At 40.7% G+C, this 21,408-nt stretch overlaps 1 protein-coding gene and 1 non-coding gene across 3 annotated transcripts; one reads left to right on the top strand and one right to left on the bottom strand.

Annotated features, from left to right (window-relative positions):
• Positions 1 to 1,978: 1,978 nt before the first annotated feature.
• Positions 1,979 to 16,148, bottom strand: PHAX (phosphorylated adaptor for RNA export). Of its 2 annotated transcripts, XM_036409058.2 has the most exons (6): positions 15,968 to 16,148; positions 12,871 to 13,484; positions 10,053 to 10,173; positions 8,539 to 8,622; positions 8,123 to 8,172; positions 2,668 to 2,990 (listed from the first exon to the last, which is right to left on the bottom strand). In XM_036409058.2, the coding sequence occupies exons 1-6, from the start codon at positions 16,061 to 16,063 to the stop codon at positions 2,903 to 2,905; spliced, it is 1,053 nt and encodes a 350-aa protein (XP_036264951.1). In that variant the 5' UTR covers positions 16,064 to 16,148; the 3' UTR covers positions 2,668 to 2,902. The 2 variants fall into 2 exon arrangements, with proteins under 2 accessions (XP_036264949.1, XP_036264951.1); XM_036409056.2 differs by lacking the exon at positions 8,123 to 8,172 and having other exon boundaries at positions 1,979 to 2,990; positions 15,968 to 16,143.
• Positions 10,457 to 10,559, top strand: LOC118703975. The gene has a single exon (XR_004983216.1). It is a non-coding gene; the product is annotated as a U6 spliceosomal RNA (small nuclear RNA).
• Positions 16,149 to 21,408: the final 5,260 nt, after the last annotated feature.

Raw genomic sequence — 21,408 nt, 5'->3', positions numbered from 1 at the left:
ACCTTTGAGTAAATCTAAGTGCAGGAAAAGGCACATTTTCATCTGTAGGTTCCATAGCTCCAGGAGAGCTCCACAACCCCTTGGTTGATAAGCAGATCATTAGCATTTACTTCTGACAACAGAGTTCTAAATGTAGTTTTACAAATTACATAAGGGGGGCTTTTTAAAAAGTTAGGGGTGGCCCTGGCTGTATTGGCTCAGTGGATAGAGCATCAGCCTGTGGACTGAAGGGTCCCGGGCACATGCATGGGTTGCAGACTCAGACTTGGGTGGGGGGCATGCAGGAGGCAGTTGATCGATGATTCTCATCATTATTTCTCCTCCTCTCCTCCCTCTCTCTCTGAAATCAATAAAAATGTATTTAAAAAAGAAAAGCTAGGAGTGGCTTTTTCCCTAGTCTTCATTTTCAAACCTTTTTTTGTAGCAAAATATATAAAATATAAAATTTGCTATTTTTTAGTTGTACAGTTTGGGGGCGTTCGGTACATTTCACATTGCTCTGCAACTATCACTACCATCTGTCTCCAGAATCGTGTTTTCTGTGTGTGTTTTTTTTGTTGTTGTTGTTGTTGTTGTTAAACCTGTTTTCCCCATTTTTAAAATTTAATTTATTGGGGTGACATTGTTTCACAAAACCAAACAGGTTTCAAGTTTATAACTTAATAAATCATCATCTGCACACTGCATCCTGCAAACCCCCCCCTTGAGTTAGTTCAATTTACATGACATTAAACATTTCTAGATGTTGAAAGTAGCACTACAGCTCTTTAAAAAATTCACTGAAGCCCAGTGGTGTGGCTCAGTGGTTGAGCACTGACCTATGAACCAGGAGGTCATGGTTTGATTCCTGGTCAGGGTACATGTCCAGGTTTCAGCCTTGCGCCCCAGTAGGGGACATGCAGGAGGCAGCCAATCATAAATCCTCCTTATTGATGTTTCTATCTCTCTCTCCCTCCTCTGAAATCAATAAAAATAAAGATATTCACTAAATATGTAATTAGTTAAATATAAAATAAAGCAATTTTCATTTGGTGATAATCTCACAGTACCAAATAATCTTATTTAATACTAACAATTACGTCTTTAAAAATCCAGTTAAACATTGCAATTTATTATACTTTGGTTGTGGGCACATCCCCAGTAGGGGGTGTGCAAGAGGCAGCTAGCTGATCGATGATTCTCTCATCAATTTTTCTAACTCTCTATCCCTCTCTCTTCCTCTCTATAAGAAAACTTTAAGAACCTTAAAAATTGAAGTATTAGTTTGTATATAAAATTAGGGTATAATACAAACAAGAAATCTGTGGTTTCCAAATATTAAACTATTGAAGAAAATGATTGAGAAAGGTGAGGAGCAATCCATTTAATGAAGATAAGTAACCTTTCAGGCATTAATGCCCTTCAAAAACCAACTTTCACTAGAAAAATCAGCTTATATGAATATATGGGATTTAGATTTCTGAATGTCAATTATTTTTCCAATTGTACTGTCCCTTTAAAATAACCTCTAAGAAATAATCCCAGAATTACCAATTTAAAATATTTTCCTTTCCTTGGTTATAATAATTTTATGAAAGAATATTTGAGATTAAAAGATAAAGTCACAGGGACTGGGAGGAGTAAGGAAAATAGGAGATATCTGTAATACTATCAACAATAAAAATATATTTAAAAGAAGTCACTTGAATCTCATTAAGGACCGCCAATACTAATTTTATTTTTGCATTCTTTATGAATAAAAAGCAACAAATAACCATTTTCCTTTTCTTTTCCCACTCAGATTCTTTAATCCAACTTCAATGACCATTATTTCAGGAACGACTGAGTTTAAGTACATTGCCTAAAAAGGTTTGTATTCACTTCCTAGATATTTTGTAGGAATTTATTTTATAAACTATCGTCAATACTTGGGACATCTTAAGTAACCTACCTTTGGAAGGTTTATTCCTTTCATAAAAATGAGTACTTGGATAATCCATGCAGATGTGATATTTTTAATACTTCCTTAACATAAGGTAAAACAAGCAGGCCCCACTGAAAACATTTTAAATATCCATGGTAATTAATTACACAGGTATGGATCACATTCAGTATTTAGAGTATGACCAAGTTAACAAAATAAAATAAAAAAGACAAACAAACCAAAGTTAAGTTATGAATCAATACATCTTCGAAAAGCTTCTGCTGTTTATTTACTTCTGGACAAACAAGTGGGAAGGCCCATCAGAATAAACATAATTGAATTTTAATCACTATCCTTAAAATAGCCTAAGAGTTCTTCAAACACAGACATACTAAATTTGGATGCATTTGTAATAAATAGTTTAACAATTTATGTATCTTAGTAGGATCTTTTAATGGAATGTATTAAAACCAGTCATAATTCACTGCAAAGATAAATAGGAAAAAGAAAACAAACTTTTGAATGGCATGTTATAATGACCTGGACAAAACTGATTATCATCTAGTCATAGCACATGCAACAGATCGAGAAATTAAATTCTCGGCTATATATACTTTTTAAGTATTTTGTCAGACACAAGAAAATGCAGAAGTTTCTACCAATCTCTGCCCATATTCAATTTCATTTAAAACAAAACAAAACAAAACAAAAAGATCTTTTTCTCCAGATATTCATGTTAATCAGTGCAAAGTGAAACAAAGCAATTCAGTAGAAATGATTTATTACAATATTATTTTAGGAGGATTCCTCAAATGTACTAAAAAATGTCTAAATCATGAGAATGATCAACCTCAATATCTTCCTCTACATCCAACTTAGTTTCTCCATGTCCCTCCTGTGATTCATCGAGAGAGGCCAAGGCCTCATTTGTGTCACTTGCAAAAGTTTCTCGTGATGTATCATCATCTTCTTGAAAATTCAGACTTTTAATGGCTTGCTTCATCTTCTTCCCCAACAGTTGTGTTCTCCTCTTCCTGGCAGCTTTTTTATTTTCATATTCCTTTTGATTTTCAACGTAGAAAATGTCCTAAATAGAGGCACAACTTTAGTAAATAAGAACTACCATGTATTAAAAGTGTATTAGAAGGCAGACCCTTTATATTATCTCCATTTCTCACAGAAAACAACAACAAAACAAGCCATTATTATTAGACTGACAATTGTATAGAGAGTCCAAGATATTAATTAGGTTCCCACTGCAAGAAGAAGATGAAGCTATGATTCAAACACAGCCTAGTGTTCAGTCTTCGGCCCATGCGTACTATACCATAATACATCATCTCTAAAGTTAAAGGGCTCTAACTAGAAACATACTGTAGAAAAACCATATTGTTTAGCATTTAAACGAAATATAATTCATCATGACGAAATTGAAGTCTTTGGAGTAAAGATTTACTTTGAAATACCATTATAACAATATGCTAAGAAACGGAGCCATTCCTGAATTGTGACTAAATATGATAATGTAACCTACACAATGCAAGAACAATTTCATTGCTTAAAAAAATATGACTGTAATTCACGTGACAATGTAAATCTTAGTCAAAAACTTTGTCACAAAGCACAAAAATAATACAGCACTGGAGTACATTCCAGGTAATACATTCCAGAGTTTCTCAACCTTGACACTACTGAAATTTTGAGCTGGATAATTCTTTGTTGTGGCAGTCTGTTGTATGTATTGTAGAACATTTAGCAGTACATATGACTTTGTATTTTCTAAACCAAAAATTAGAAGTACTGCCCAACTGGTATGGCTTGATGATTAAGCATTGACCAATAAACCAGGAGGTCAATGTTCGATTCCTGGTTAGGGCACATGCCTGAGTTGCTGGCTTGATTCCCATTGGGGTCATGCAGAAGGCAGCCAATGAATTTCAACATTGATGTTTCTCTCTCTCTCTCTTCTCTCTGAAATATATATGTTAAGGGGGGGGGGGGGGCGGGGAAACAACACACTAATTCTCATAGAAGTTTAAAAAAAAGTACACAGTCACATACAAAACAAAATCAAATGGAAACAAGGAAAGCAAGCCCACTCAGTTTAGTTCTGCTTCCAAGTTTTGCAGACTATGATTGTTAGCAATATAGCGATTAAAAGAATAATTATATCATCTGGATGGCATTTGAAATTACCCGCAATAAAATTCTATAAATTTGAAAAAACACATAAAAATCTTAAAAGCCAAAACTTTTATAATCCCTCACAATAGATTAAATCTTTGGTTGACATTTTGATGTTTTACATACCCATCTAGTGTCCCATGCCTCTTTTTTTTTTTTAAATAAATTTGTACTTTGCCTCTTTAAAACATTTAGTATTTTTGTACTATTTTCATTTCCTTAAAATTGCTTCACAAAAATAGAGGCAATAGCATAATCCCTTTTTTTAAAATATATATATATATATTTTTTATTGATTTCAGAGAAGAAGGGAAAGGGAGAAAGAGATAGAAACACCAATGATGAGCTCTAATTGGTCTGGCTCAGTGGATAGAGCGTAGGGCCTGCAGACTGAAGGATCCCAGGTTTGATTCCGTTAAAAACATGGACCTTGGTTGCGGGCACATCCTCCGAAGGGGGTGTGCAGGAGGTAGCTGATCAAAGTTTCTCTCTCATTGATGTTTCCAACTCTCTATCCCTCTCTGTAAAAAAATCAATAAAAATATATTTAAAATAAAAAAACACCAATGATGAGAATCTTTGATCCCCCCAGTAGGGGATCGAGCCCGAAACCCAGGCATGTGCCTTTAACCGGAATCAAACCCAGGACCCTTTAGTTTGAAGGCTGACGCTCTATTCACTGAGCCAAAGCAGCTAAGGCTAGCATAATCGTTTTAAGAATGTTCCTATAACCTGGCCAAGGTGGCTCAATGGTTGAGTGTTGACCTATGAACCAGGATATCACCGTTTGGTTACCACTCTGGGCACAAGCCCGGATGCAGGTTTGAGCCCCAATGGGGGTGTGCAGGAGGCAGCCAATCAATCATTCTCTCTCATCATTAGTTTTTATCACTCCCTCTCCCTTCCTCTCTGAAATAAAAAAATAAAATGAATAAGAAGTCAACAATCCTGTTATTGCATATTCCAAATATTTCTATTGTTTGTTATTATAATGCAGTGTTTCTCGTAGTTTAACATTAAAAACGAACATTAAAACCCCCTTCTCTACAATGAGTTAGAAGAATTATTTCAAGGACATGTAATTCGGTGAAATCATAGGTTTGAAAAAAACATAGGTTTAAAGCCAGTCAGTGTCTGTGTGATCCCAGGCATATCATTTTTATTACTATTTATTTGCATAACAGGATAACACTCACTTTGATAGCCTGTGTAAAGATAAGGCCATATAAGTATCTGGTCCAATACCAAGCTAAGGATAAATAAATGCTCTTTTCTTTCTTGATTCTGGAAAGTCTGCCCAAGTATTAGGCACAGAAAGCTTTTCTAGATATTTTATTTAATCCTTTCATAGCCCTATTAAATAAGCAGAGCACATATTAAAGTCCCCACTTTATAGATGAGAAAATGGAGGCAAAGGGAGAATTGCTCATGGTTATATAACCACTAAATGGCATAGTTAAGATTAAAACCTAGATTTTGAATCTTAGAGAATTCTATTCATTACATCATGCTATTTCTCCGAAAAGACTAATATTTTGCTATCTAATGAAAACCCAAGAATTTCGTTCTAACTACACACTATATGTCAGAGATTATATTGAGGGAGGAGAGAGAACATTAAGGTTTAAACTGTTCTACCATTCCTTAGGAAGTTTACATTGTTACAAATTTATGTCATCAAAATAATTGTCCCGCCGGGACCGGTTTGGCTCAATGGATAGAGCGTCGGCTTGGGGACTGAAGGGACCTGGGTTCGATTCCGGTCAAGGGCATGTGCCTTGGTTGCGGGCATATCCCCAGTAGGGGGTGTGCAAGAGGCAGCTGATTGATGACTCTCTCTCATCGATGTTTCTAACTCTCTATCTCCCTCCCTTCCTCTCTGTATAAAATCAATAAAAAAAATATATATATATATATATATATATATATATCAGAATCCAAAAAAATAAAAATAAAAAAAATAAAAAATTGTCCCAATAAGGAAGAAAGCACTTAGACTAGAGATTTCAAATGTGCAACAATAGTAATTTCAATAACAGACCTTTAAAAAGTGACTTGGCCCTTACTGGTTTGGCTCAGTGGATAGTGTTGGCCTGTGGACTCAAGAGTCCCTGGTTCATTTTTAAAAATATATATTTTATTGATTTTTTACAGAGAGGAAGAGAGAGGGATAGAACTAGAAACATCGATCAGCTGCCTCTTGCACACCCCCTACTGGAGATGTACCCTCAACCAAGGTACATGCCCTTGACCGGAATCAAACCTGGGACCTTTCAGTCCGAGGGCAGACGCTCTATCCACTGAGCCAAACCAGTTTTGGCAAGGGTCCCAGGTTTGATTCCAGTCAGGGGCATGTACCTTGGTTGCGAGTACATCCCAGGGGATGGGGATGGGGGAGGGGGGGTTGGAGGGTGTGTGCAGGAGGCAGCTGATCGATGTTTCTCTCTCATCGATATTTCTCACACTCTATCCATCTCCCTTCCTCTCTATGAGAAAAATCAATAAAATATATTTTAAAAATAAAAAGTGACTCAGAAGTAACCAAGCAGAAAACCTAAGGAAAAACAACATGGAACAGATGCAAAATATGCTCACATCAGCTCAAGAAAAATGGTTCTTATTTATTCATCATTAGTAGTATAATTAGCATGGCTCAACATATTCCTAGTTTATCACCCACTGTGGAAATAAAGAACTTCTCAGTTATAGCAGGCATGGCCCAGCTAGCATGGCTCAGTGGATGGAGCGTCGGCCTGCGGACTGAGGGGTCCCAGGTTCAATTCGGGTCAGGGGCATGTGCCTTGGTTGCGGGCACATCCCCAAAGGAGGGCGTGCGGGAGGCAGCTGATCGATGACTCTCTCTCGTCGATGTTTCTAGCTCTCTGTCTCTCTCCCTTCCTCTCTGTAAAAAATCAATTAAAATATATATTAAAAATTTTTTTTGAACTACGAAATATCCACATTGTAAATTCCCATAGAATACATTCTAGTAACACAAAAATGATTAAGAACACTGAATAGCTTCTAGTTTATAAGAAATGTTAGAAGAGAGGGATGAACAAAACAAACCCATGAGGAGACAACCACCAAGAATGTACATTCTTTAAGACTCTTCAAAGGTCTAAATCATGGAGGGAAATGTGGGACTAAAAAGAACAAAAGATAAATAAAATGGAATGTGGAAATCTGGACATGATCCTGTTTTGGAGTGGAAAAAAGAGTTGAAAATAGATTTTTGGGACAATTCAGGAAATAGGAGTAGTCTAGGAGTTGGATGAAACTAAGAAATTGTTTTATTTTTCTTAGGTATGCCTATGTAGGATATTGTCTTTATTATTGAGAGAGGCTTGTTGAAGTAATTAGGGTTGGGTGTCATGATGTTACCAAGAAATTGTAAAGTTCGATTGTTAAACTATCAACAACCCACGAATCTAGGTAGAGGATGTGGGATCCCTTAACACAACCCGCATGGTTCAGGCCAACTTAAGAGTCCCGTTTCTGGAGAAGGCCGCACACTAAAATGAAGAAGCTAGAAAACAGAAAATGGGGGCCAGACGGGAGACTACCTCTTGGGGAGGACTACTCAGATGCTCTGGCCTTTTACCATTCCTTTTATTGAGATTCTGAGACAAAGACATCTCTTAGGTGGGAAATTCCAACAACAGAAAATCAACAAGAATTCACATATGATCAACAAATTAAAGTTGCCTCAACTACCACTATCTCAACTAGATGATTCAGAGCCATCAAGATTGGCCAGCTCTTTTTACATTTTACTACCAGGGAACAATGTTTGGTTTCCGGTTAGCCAGCTCTTTTTACATTTTACCACTAGTGACTCAACCTTGACAATGAGTTAATAGCTCCGGCCATTCAGAGCCATCAAGGTTGACCAGCTCCCTTTACATATTATTACCAGTGACAACGTTTGGTTTCTGGCAGAGGATATATGGGTATTCATTCCATTCTTCCATTTATTCTGCATGTTTAAAATTTTTCAATAATAATAGCTGTAGGAGGGTAGAAAATAATTATGTGCTAAGAAACCAGGAAAAGATGCCATAAAAGAAATCTTGATCTTGGTTCTGAAAGGGAAGAAAAAGAGGCAGAGCTTTACAAAAGGCACAGGTTTCATTTGAAGTGAGAATATGACAAAATTGGTCAATTTAAGACAGAGCAAGTGATGAAGATTAGTAGGAAATGAAGTTAGGGCCCAGCCAGCACGCTCAGTAGTTGAGTGTTGTTGACCTATGAATCAAGAGATCATAGTTTGATTCCCGGTCAGGGGGCACGTTCCCTAGGTATGTGCTTGATCCCCTTTGGGGGCATGCAGGAGGTAGCCAATCAATGATTGTCATCACTGATGTTTCTATCTCTTTCTTCCTCTTTTAATGAAGAGGCTGAATAGAAGTCAAGTTATTATGAAAAGTCAAGAACATTATCATTTTTACCTTAATTTGTTCCTCACTGATACTAGGAGTGTTTTTCAGGAGATTTAGGAAAACTCCACCTGGTGTTCTTCTTCGACTACCATTCTAAAAAAGAAACAAAAAATATACTTTATAGACCTTCTCAGGAATGGCCAAAGTATCTTGTCAACAAAGATGTGCCTAAGGAGACAATGAGGTCACCCTGATCACTCCGGCTTAACTGCAATGCCCTCCTTGCCTCTCTGTACCTACATTTGATCTTTCTTTCCCCACAGCACTTAACACTGTCTAATACACTTAAAGATATTCCTCTTACTTTCATAGACTGTCTTCTTTCACACACACACACACACACACCCGCCAATACACTATAAGCTTCTGTGCCTGGCACCCAGTGATAAAAAGGAATGAATGCATCAAAAGAAAGTGAATTTGAAGTTCTATCTTCCCAACATTCAGTAGATTTGCATTAGCTCGCTGGAATATAAAGTTTTATTACATTACTATAGAATTAAAACACTGATGAACCTATAACTTTGTGCTCAACTAAATGAAAATCAAAGTACTTTAACAATGACACAAACAGAAGGGCCAGTACAGACTATTACAATTGGTTTTGGGTTTTACTTCAGTGATCTATGTTCACAGTCTGTTTCCTCAGCCAGTGCTATCAATTCTAATTGGTTTCCACAGCATAATATTGATTTACTCTCTTGTGATGTTATTATTCAGATTTCCGAAGAGTAAATAAGGAAGCCATTCAAACTTCATCCTCACCCGGAGGTGAAAGCTGAGTGAAGTGAGATCTGTAAATCATTCTATGGGATAAACTGGCGCTGCCTGGGATCTGGCCCAGCCAGAGAAGTGCTCTTGCTGCCGTTCTGAAAAGGTAAAGTGTTTCTCAGCTGTTTTTTTTCTATAATTGTTTCTCCTACTGCAGGGAGCCTTTAGACATTTTCCTATTCACCCCACCACCCATGAAATTTTAATACTCACAGTTTCTATTGTGCATTTTACATAATAAGGTTTTTCCTTTTGTCCCCAAGAACCAATTTTGAAGAATGCATGAATTAAACCAAAAGTAACACTTCTGTTCATCACTGCTAACTCAGTACTGGGTCCTGTTGATAGGCACCTCGTATGTATCATCTCATTTCATCCTCGCATTAGTCGCCATTTTACAGCTGAGGACACTGAGTCTCTGAGAAGTCAAACAACTTAGGCAAATCTCATACCTAGTAAGCTACAGATCCTGAACTCAAACAATGAACCCCTTAATTCCAAAATCCATATTCTTAAAATCTGAGCTATGGGTTAGTATGTTGTCTGCACACTAACAGGCTACAATTTACATATTTTTTTCTAAGTATTAAAACTGACTATACTTACTTTTTTATTCAGTTTTCATTGTTAACAAAGTTTTTTAAAATCTCAAACCAATAATTTATGAGCCAACAATCAGAGACAATTTAATTTTGTAAATACATCATATTAAGCACAATTAAAAATGAAAACAATGAAGCTCTTAGTCTTACCATTATAAAAAGGCCACCATTTTGTTCTATTTCAGCAGTTTCCATCAGAAGTTCAATTGCCTTTTTGTTCCCAATAATACTCACTACTCGGGCTATCAGATCTTTCTTTGGTTCCTGCAACCTGATAAGGAACAAATAAAGTAATATTAACCTCTTTTATTTGTTATATAAAGTTGAAGAAATCTACCTTAGTCTCATTGAGTCAACTAGAATTTAAGTCCTATTCTAATAACAATTACTTTTCAAAAATCTCCAATATTTAACTTTGAAATTGATGACCCGGAGACATTCCTATCTTGGGTCACCCAAAGAGTAGTAACCTCAAGATTTCATCTGAAGTTTCATAACTGGACTCTTCACTTCGCTTTATTGGGTTATGATGGATTTCAAAGTAAACATGCACAGTGCTTGCTTAAGCAGCACATATATTAAAAATGGGAGATACAGAGATTAGCATGGCTTTTGTGCAAGGATGACAGGCAAATTCATGAAGCGTTCCATATTTTTTTACATTGATGTTTCTCTCCCTTCCTCTCTCCCAAATTAATAAAAACATTTATTTTAGCCGAAACCGGTTGAGCGTCGGTCTGCAGACTGAAAGGTCCCAGGTTCAATTCCGGTCAGGGGCATGTACGTTGGTTTCGGGCACATCCCCGGTAGGGGGTGTGCAAGAGACAGCTGGTCAATGGTCAATGTTTCTCTCTTACTGAATTTTCTAGCTCTCTATCTCTCTCCCTTCCTCTCTGTAAAAAATCAATAAAATATATCTAAAAAAAATAAAAACATTTATTTTAAAAGTACAATAAATGTGCATATACACTGAGGGGAATGCAAGCCTAAAAGCAAAAGATAAGATAGTTCACTCCTGTCAAAACAAATAACATATACTAGCTTTCAATTATTAAGACTGAAAGTTAGCTCTCCTAACTTTAGAGATATCTGGACAGGATTTTCTCCTCACAAGCTCCCCACTTCAGAACAAAAGGTATGGCTAATATTCAATGATGACTTATAGGATAAGCACAATCCTAAGAGCTTTATATGCATTATCTCAGTTAATTCTCTCAACAATCTTAAGAAAGAGGTAATATTACTTTCACTTTACCACTCAAAATTAAAAACACCAGGAATGTCCTAGCTAGCTAGCTGGTTTGGCTCAGTAGATAGAGTGTCAGCCTGCTGATTGAAGGGTCCCAGGTTCAACTTTGGTCAAGGGCATATGCCCAGGTTGCAGACTTGATCCCCAGTAGGGGATCAATGATTCTCACTCATTGATGTTTCTATCTCTCTCCCTCTCTGAAATCAATAAAAATACATTTAAAACAAAAAACAACACCAGGAGCCTAAGTAATACTTTTAAAGTCAGAGCTCACTCTCTAGAGAGGAAGGAAGATTAATATTGCAGAAGTCTACCAGTTCCCTAACCGGCCTGGCTTCCTGTTTCTCCTCAATAGGAGGCAAAGAGCACTAGACTAGGAAAAGGAAACCAGAGTTAATTCCAGGTCTGACACATAACATTTGTGACTTTGGGCAAGCCACGCAACTACTGGGCTTCAGTTTCCATATTCTACAAAGGGAAAACTTTGTTTTACAAAATCTAAGTTCCTTTCCAGCACTCAAATTCCATATTCCTCAGAAGTTTAAAAATCCAGTATTGACAGGCTTGCCTGGAAAATAAATGCTGTTTTCCTTCTAGCTTTATTACTCTTGAATCATACTTGTTTTCAAATTTGTGACTATTCATTAGTGATTAGAACTTATGAAAGTTAAACAAAATTTGAAACATGCAATGTTAATTTGCATCAAGCAATTCTACTCTAAGGAATTTATCCAAGAGAAATGAAAATCGTGTCCAAAGATCTGTATGTGAAAGTTCATAACTTTATTCAGAGTAGCCAAAAGATGGAATAGCCATTCAATATGGATATGTGTGTGTGTGTGTAATAAATAAAACATTACACTACATAAAAGAAGCCAGGCATAAGAGACCACACGTATAATTCTATTAATATGAAATGTCCATAAAATGCAAACTTATAACTACAGAAAGTGGATTAGCAATTATCTGGAGATGGGGACAGGGGTTACTTTTAAATGGGCATATGGATATGAGGGGGGGTCTTTTATTTTTTTTTAAATATATTTTATTGATTTTGTACAGAGGGGAAGGGAGAGAGATAGAGAGTTAGAAACATCGATGAGAGAGAGTCATCGATCAGCCGCCTCTTGCACACCCCCTACTGGGGATGTGCCCGCAACCAAGGTACATGCCCTTGACCGGAATCGAACCCGGGACCTTTCAGTCCCCAAGCCGACGCTCTATCCATTGAGCCAAACCGGTCTCGGCTGAGGGGGGTCTTATTGGAGTGATGGAAATGTTTTGAAAGTGGTTTATGGTGAGGGTATACAACTGATAAATTTACAAAAGTATTAACACATGATTGAAATGTGTTAATTTCAATATTAATTTCATATTGTACTCTATGTACAATATGCCTGAATCATATAACAAGTCATGAATGCTTGAAAACACTCAAACCCTCCCCATGATTTAAAAAGATTTTTTTTAATCTAAAGAGCTCTATGGCACTAGATGGAAAGAGCTGCTTATGAGTTCATAAAAGTTTGTAAAATTCTATCAATCTGTCCAAATTTAATAAACTACAAATATATTCACACAACCAAATAAGCCCAGAGTTCGTTCCTTAAATTAAAAAAAAAATCTTAAAAAGGAACATTATCATTAATGTATTTGGAATCTATTTTATTTCCTATAAATGGTCAAGAGCTCATTTGTATGAAAATTTTAATTGCTCACCTGAAAGTAATTTCATCAGCCACTCTCTCCTGAGAATCATCCTCTGTGATCTCATACCGGCCTTTATAGTTCATTTCCAGTCTGTCCCCCAGTCTGTCTTTGACAGGTCGTTTCCGTTTGAGATGACCTTGCCCATTTTCCTCTTCCTTTGAGCCTGTTTTCTTGCCATCTTGCATATATTCATCTAGCTCTTTGTCTAATTCTATTGTCTGTTCTTGAGATTCCCTCTTAAGTTTCTTAGCAAGCAAATAATTGTAGGCCTCGCATTGTCTGCTTTTGTCAATAGTGCCTTCCATTTCCAAGATACCAAGTTCATTGGCCACCGAATCTTGAGTCTGCTCCTGCAGCACAGCACCCCAGATGTTGTTCACCTTCTTCCCTCCACCAAAAGGTGGTTTCTGGCTACCCTGGCCAAATGGAAAGGGCTCTAGTTTGGGAGGGGGGTTGAAACACTTCTGCCGCTTGCGTTTCCAAAGAGAGGTATCATCATCTGAATCAGAAAAACTCTCTTCACTGGAGTCTACACCTTTAACAGTCCGATAATGTGACACTGGTGCATAGGCTGCTGCAGTGCCCTGGAAGGGCCTCACCGCACTGTCCCCAACTAGTGCTTTCTGGAAGAGAAAGGAAATAAATCAATTCCATGAAACACATCTACTCCACCCACCACGTGCTTTTTAAAGAAAAAAATTATTTAGGGATTCAGCTGGACCATTTTGAAGCAGAACTGATCTTCAAAAACATGAGAAACCAATTCAGTCCCTACTTTTCTAAAGGTCCATATGGAATTTCCAATTTTAAATTATTCTTTATAGAGCTAATGCAGAACTTAGTTCTAAGGCAGTGGTTCTCAACCTTCCTAATGCCACGACCCTTTAATACAGTTCCTCATGTTGTGGTGACCCCCAACCATAAAATTATTTTCGTTGCTGCTTCATAACTGTAATTTTTCTATTGTTATGAATCGTAATGTAAATATCTGTGTTTTCTGATTATTTAGTCACCCCACTGGTTAAGAACCACTGCTATAGAGCTTAAGACCATCAGAAAACACAGATATTTGCATTACGATTTATTAACAGTAGCAAAATTAGTGAAGTAGCAGCGAAGATAATGTTATGGTTGGGGGTCACCACCACACTGTATTAAAGGGTCGAGGCATTCTAGAAAGGTTAAGAACCACTGTTCTAAGGCCTCCTTCTAAAAAATTACCAAAGCCCTTCATTCTCACCTTTAGAAGATTTGCAATCTTTTCAGTTTTGTCAGAAAGCTTAAAAATGATATACACACTAATTGTTACTAGTAGTTAAAAGAGAATTTTTCACTCTTTTAATATGTTCTTTATATCAGAGAGAGAAGGGAGAGGGAGAGAGATACGCAAACATCGATGAGAGAGAAACAGCAATCGGTTGCCTTCAGCACATCCCTCCCTGGGGATCCAGCCTGAAACGCAGCAGTTTCCCTGACCAGAATTGAACCAGTGACTTCCTGGTGCATGGGAGTTTTGATCAACAAACTGAGCCACACCAGCCTGGCCAGAATTTGTTGTTTTCTTCCCAAATATGCCTTTCATTCTTTCAAACACTTCAACTTCCTTTTCATGGTTTTGTGACTATACTTTTAGACTAAATAGTAAACTATGGGTAGGAATCCCGGACTTATTACTTTTAAGCCCACCCAGTGTGGCTCAGTGGTTGAACATTGACCTATGAACCAGGAAGTTACTGTTGGATTCCCAATCAGGGCACATGTCCAGGTTGCGGCTCCATCCCCTGTAGGGGTTGCCCAGGAGGCAGCTGATTAATGATTCTCTTGTATCATTGATGTTTCTATTTCTATCTCTCCCTCTTCCTTCCTCTCTCTGAAATCAATGAAATATATCAAAACAAAGAATGCAGAGCCCTGCCCTGGCCAGTGTGGCTCAATAGTTACAACTATTGGCCTATATACACCACAGGGTCGCAGTGCCATCTCCCTCAAGGGCACCTACCTGGGTTGCAGGTTCAGATCTCGCTCTGGTTGGGGCGCATGCAGGCAACCCACATATCCATGTTTCTCTGTCTTTCTCTCCCCACCCCTCCCTCACCTTCCTCACTCCCACTCTCTAAAAAACAATGGAAAAAATATCCTCCAGTGAGGATCAACAACAAAAATGTAGGGCCCATGGCGTTAAATTTGCCAAGTCATTGGTCAATCTGTAAAACCTGGAAGACATTGAAAAGCAAAATACCTCGGGCGTCATTTCAATGCAAAAGAATCACCTTTGCTTTTTGTACTGAATACTAAAGAAATATTTGTTTAACTATTATGTGCTAGAAATGGGGGGAAATTAGGCAATTTTCCTATCTTTTTCAAATAAATTTTTGATGTTTTTAGAGAAAAGAGGGAGATATATATATCGATCGATAGACAGACAGACATATATATATAAATAAAAGAGAGAAACATGATGTGAGAACGGAACCTCCACGGTCTGCCTCCTGCACGCCCCGGCGGGGGTCGGAGCCCGCAGCCTCACGCCGGCCGGGCATCTCCCTCTCCCAGAAACAATGGCAGCTGACGTTTCTCAGGTGGCCGGCGCCCTGGATGCTGACAGCCCGGCCTCGGCGCGCCGCTGCATCCCCAGCCCCGGACACGTGCACCCTTAGGCTGATAACCGGCCCCGTCCCAGCCGGCGCCGAGGACCGAGCGGGCGGCCGGCACCGGAGCCGCTCGGAGCTGGCTGCTCGGCGCGGGGGCAGGACAGACCCGCTCCCAGAACCGGAACCGGGTCCGGGACCCGCAGCCATCGCCGCAGACAGCGCGGGGCCGTGGGAACAGGGAAGACCGGGCTGCGCCGGGGATGATCCCGTTCCCCAGCCTCAGTCTCCCATCTGCTCCGCGGGAGGAGGAGCTCCACGCGCTTTCGGGCCGCAGTCCCCCGGGGCGGTCTAGCGGCGGCGAATGGCGGGTTTAGGGAGGACGAGCGGAGGGAAACGGCCTCCGGGAGGCCGCAGCCCGCGGTGCCTCCCGCAGCGGGAGCCGGCCCGGAGCGCAGGGCCCGCCGCCCGCTGCGTCCCCGCGGCCCGGGCCCCGCGCGCCCGCCCTTCCCGCTCACCGGCACCGGCAGCGGCCGCTCGCAGGGCGCGATCGTCATGTCGGAATCCGAGTCGGAAAGCTGCCCATCTTCCATGTCGCCGGCGTCCAGCGCCATGTTCCCGCGGCTCGGCCGGCGCGGCGGTGGAGGGAGCACTTCCGGCGGCGGCGGGCGGGTCCGGCCGCGGCCTCTCGGGCGCCCCCGCGAGGGCCGCTCCCGCCGGCGGCCGGGGCGGGGAGGGGCGGGAGGAGCGGGGGGCGGAGGGGAGGGAGGTTCGCTGGGCGCCTGCCCGGGGCAGACGGAGGGGCGTGATCCCTGCAAACTGCTCCCTGCGCTTCTCAGGGAAAACGGGTGCCCGCTGCCCCGCACTTCGGGGCGTTTTCCTCCGGACGTGGGTTCCTGCCAGCCTAAGTGGGGGCGCGGACAGCGGCCATGGGGACTCCTCGTTGGCCTCACCCCTCACTTGGAGCCCCGGCAGGACGTCTGGCTTCCATCCTTGCTTCTGCGCAATCTACTTGTTGCTTCCAGGGAAGCCATTACCTGAGGTCCCTGCCTTGCTCCGACCCCCCAGGGGCTCCCCTCCACACAGTGAGACCCGAGTCCTCAGCTTGGCCAGCAGGGCCGCCGGGCCGCGCCTCTGCTCCCTCTCCCCCTGCCCAGCCCCCAGCCCCCATCCCCCAACCCCCAGCTCCCCGGACGCGGTGGCGCTGCTCTCGGCGTCCCCCAGGCCCCCTTTGTTCTTCCCAGGCTCTAGGCCTTTGCAGTTGCTGTTCCCGCTGCCAGACAGACCCCTCCCAACACCCTGAAACCCCATTCTCTGCACTGGGTGTTGTCCCACGTGATTCAGGTTTCTGCTTGAATGCCATCTTCTCAGAGAGGCTTCTTCGACCACCTGAAAATAGGAACCGCTAATATCACTCTTCAACCCTTTTTTTCTTCATGACTTCAGTAGTCAGATGTGTATTTGTTTTATTTTTTTTTGTCTGAAATGTTTGTTTTATTCAGTGTTGTTTTCCCCGTGTTCCACCCAGTGACTTCTTATATATAGATGATCAAGAAATAGTTATTGAATATTTTTATATAAAGGGGTTCTTATTATTTGTACCTTTTAGGATTGTGTAATTTGCTTTAAAAAATAAACAATATAGCAAGTTATTCTGGACACCGTTCTATAGCAAAATACAAAGATCTGGTTCCCTCCTGATGACTCCCTACTATTCCATTGCATGGAGGCCCCATTATTTAGTCTCTGATAGTGCACATTTAGGCTATAGCCAATTTTGCAACTAGCACATATTTTTTTGCAAATTTGTTTAATTATTTCTTTAGGTACATTTCTAGACTATGTGAAAAAGATGAATATACATTTTTTAAATGTGAATTTAAGACATAAAGGAATTTTAGAAACCACTTGGTCCAATTTCTTATTTTGAGAAATGAAGAGAGACTACACAGCTATTTTATGTTTTTTATTGAGTTTTTTTTTAATAGAGCTGAGTTTTTAAAATTTTTTATGATGTTGACATATTTCCTTTTATAAAGAAATTTTATTAATTTTAGAGAGAAAGGGAGAGTGATAGCAATATCAATGATGAGAAAGAATCATTGATCGCTCGCCTGCCTCCTGCACATCTCCCACTTGGGACTGAGCCCATAACCCAGGGATGTGCCCTAGACTGGCATGGTGACCTTTTAGTCCGCAGGCTGGCTCTAGCCACTGAGCCAAACCAGCTAGAGCTGAGTTAGCTTGTTTGTTTTTAATTTATTTAATTTTACCAAACATGATTGGAATTTAGTAAGTAATTATAAATCCAATAACAATTCTACATAAATGGACATACAGTGCCAGAATTCCTTGAAAGCAACTAATACCATATTCTTTTGCATAAAACATGCATTCACTGCCACATGTTGGCCAAAATCGGTCTCTATAAGAAGAGACTGTCCCCCTCCTTTCTGCCCTCCCTTTCACTCTCTCTAAAAATCCATGGAGCTAAACCGGTTTGGCTCAGTGGATAGAGCTGTCAGCCTGCTGACTGAAAGGTCCCGGGTTTGATTCCAGTCAAGGGCATGTATGTTGGTTGCAGGCACATCCCGGTAGGGGGTGTGCAAGAGGCAGCTGATCAATGATTCTCATCGATGTTTCTAACACTCCCTCTCCCTTCCTCTCTGCAAAGAAATCAATAAAATATATTTTAATAAGTAAATAAATAAATAAAAATAAAAATCCATGGAAAAAATATCCTCAAGTGAAGATTAACAAAAAACAATAAAAAGTAAGCAACTTTCTGATAGTTAAATCAGAGAAATAAATTTGAGAAGATACAAACTTTCAGGCCCAAACGGTCCACCACCTGTGCAGTCTTGCAGAGGAGTTGCTGAAATCCTACCTTGGAAGAGTTCCCAAGCTGGGAATTGTAAACAACCTCAAAGATACCCTGAGCTTCCTAACCCCTTTTGTTACAAGGCCAGCCCCGGGCACACAAGCATCTCCTGTGGCCATAAGACCTGCCAGCTTCAGGATGTGTAAATAGGAGGTGTGATGCAGAAAAACATGGGCTGGACCATTTCCTTGACTTTCTGTAGTTCTTATTCAGCTCATCCAGGGATTAGTGGGTACTCGTCTACATGGCTGAACACACAAAGGAGTGTCAATAAACACTGTGGCCCCAAGGCCTCAAATGCTTGTAGTCACATACCTCAAAGGGTGTTCTCAGGGCAGACCTTGTTCTTCCAGAGGGAGAGAGCAACTCAGTGTTTATCCAAGGGTGTTTTCCACATAGTCTGAGGGGCTTTAAAGAGATTTCAAACCAACCGAAAGGACTTCCCCTCAAATATGGGGTTTTATACAACATTTCATGAGGTTCTTCAAAAGGGAAGAGCTGAATCTTGACTCCAGGTCTCCTAACTCTTAGACAACTTTATTGTTTTACCTTTCCTACATAGACTTGCAATCCCCTAGTCTATTTGGTTCAGTGGATAGAGCATAGGCCTGCAGACCAAAGGCTCCCAGGTTCAATTCCAGTCCGGGCCCTCAGGCAACCAATTGACGTGTTTGTCTCACACAACCGTTTCTCTCTGGCTGTTCCTCTCTCTAAAAAAGGTCAATGGAAAAACATCCTCAGGTGAGGATTAATGCACACAAAAACTTGCAATTGCCTTGGAATGGGTTTGTGTATGGTGTAATGTAGGAGTCAAATTTCATGCTATAATCATCGTTTTACTATGATATGGGACGCAAATAAATATATAAGGCATAGAACAGTCCTCCCACCCCTGAAATATTTTGTCCAGTGTTTTCCTCTAGAAGTTTTAGTTATTACCTTTAGGTCTATGGTCCATTCTGAGTTAATTATATAGTGTGAAGTAAAAGTCAAGCTTCTTTTTTTTTGTTTTTTTGTTTTTTGTTTTTTGTTTTAATGATTTATTTTTATCTCTGTCAGGCACTCTCAGCTTCCGTGATTTTCTAAAGATTTTTCTTTATATATATATATATATATATATATATATATATATATATATATATATATATATTTTTTTTAATTAAATTATTATCTGTGATTTTTTTTTGCATGTGAATATCCAATTACTATAGCACCTTTTATTGAAAAGACTCATTTCTCTGATTGAATTTCCTTGATACTTTCACTGAAAATTGGTTATATTTACGATGTCTATATCTGGGTTCTCCATTCAGTTCCATTTATTTTTTTTCGTTTGTTTATGTTTGTACATCCTAAGCCAAGGATATTTTTTCCATTCATTTTTAGATAGAGTAGAAGGGAGGGGGAGAGACATATCGATTGGTTGCCTCCCACACATGCTCTGACCAAACCTGCAGCTAAGGCACATGTCCTGGATTAGAATTGAACCTGAGACCCTGCCACCCTTCAATCTATGGGCCCACATTCTAACCACTAAGCAACCAGCTAAAGCAGTTCCATTGATTTTTTTTTAATATTTTATTGATTTTGTACAGAGAGGAAGGGAGAGAGATAGAGAGCTAGAAACATCGATGAGAGAGAGTCATCGATCAGCTGCCTCCTGCACACCCCCTACTGGGGATATGCCCGCAACCAAAGTACATGCCCTTGACCGGAATAGAACCCGGGACCTTTCAGTCCCCAAGCCGACGCTCTGTCCATTGAGCCAAACCGGTCTTGGCAGTTCCATTGATTTTTATCTTTATACCAATGTGAAGCTTTCTTGATTACTATAGCTTTATAATCATTGTAAAATTGTTATAATAAGTGTTAAAATTATGTACATTTGTTTTTCATTTTTCCCTCCAAAATTGTTTTGGCTGTTATAGAATAGATCCTTTGCATTTCCATTTAAACTTTAGAATCTGCTAACCAGTTCTGGTATTTTGATTAGGATTGCTTTGAATCTATAAATTAATTCACACATTAGGGAGACTGCCTTAGCCTGATGCCATTACCCTCGCTGAAATCATTTATTACTTGTTGACAACTCTTCTGATTCCGGGCTCATTAAACAACCACATAGGTAGTTTGTATCCAGGAGGAGAAGGCAGTGATTGGAGGATGTGAATGGTTGGTTTTGTGAAGATAATTTTTCCTATGAAGTAATATGCCAGCATTCTAGTTGTAGCATCATTATTTATCAACTGGGTTAATATCAGTCTGCCCAGAACAATAGTGTCACTCAACGCATGCTGTCACGGGTCGAGTTCCCAGTTTGCAATAACGAAATTGCATCCTGGGTTGTGATGATTTCTCCAATCTACTGCTGCGTTGGGGCAAGTGTAGATGTTCGGATTACATCTTTCTGCCTCCTGGCCAGCTATCTTTGAAGAACGAAGCCGGCCGAAACCGGTTTGGCTCAGTGGATAGAGCGGCAACCTGCAGACCGAAAGGTCCCAGGTTCGATTCCAGTCAAGGGCATGTACCTTGGTTGCGGACACACATATATATTTCAGAGAGGAAGGGAGAGGGACAGAATCATCAATCGGCTGCTTCCTGAACGGTCCCCACCCCACCAGAGATCGAGCCCATAATCGGGGCGTGTGCCCTTGATCGGAATCAAACCTGGGACCCTTCAGTTCACATGCACCGAGCCAAACCAGCTAGGGCCACTCTGCACTGGACATGAAGGCCCAGTGGTCACCTTACAGCCTGAGAAGCCTGGCTCCAGTCTCCTGTGCTTGGGAGCCAGCATTTCGCTGGGAAGCGCGCCTCGCTGGGCTCGCGGTTCCCGGCACCTCTCACTTGATGGCAGTGCCCAACTCGTTTTCTCCCCGCTTTGTTCCAGCCCTGAGTTACACCGGGTGCAGGCTGGGGCTGGCCCGGGGCGGGGGTGCAGGCTTGGGCTGATCCGGGGGCGGGGGTGCAGGCTGGGGCTGGTCCGGGGCGGGGGGCGTGCCCGGGGCGGGGCCGGGCCTGCCCAATGGGCGCCCCCGGGCGGGGGGCGGGGCCCTATTTGAGCGGCCCCTCGGGGCC

This window comes from Pipistrellus kuhlii, unplaced genomic scaffold (assembly GCF_014108245.1).
Source record: "Pipistrellus kuhlii isolate mPipKuh1 unplaced genomic scaffold, mPipKuh1.p scaffold_m20_p_4, whole genome shotgun sequence".
In the NCBI taxonomy this organism is placed as follows: Eukaryota; Metazoa; Chordata; class Mammalia; order Chiroptera; family Vespertilionidae; genus Pipistrellus; species Pipistrellus kuhlii.
This window is presented reverse-complemented; position numbering and strand designations above follow the sequence as displayed.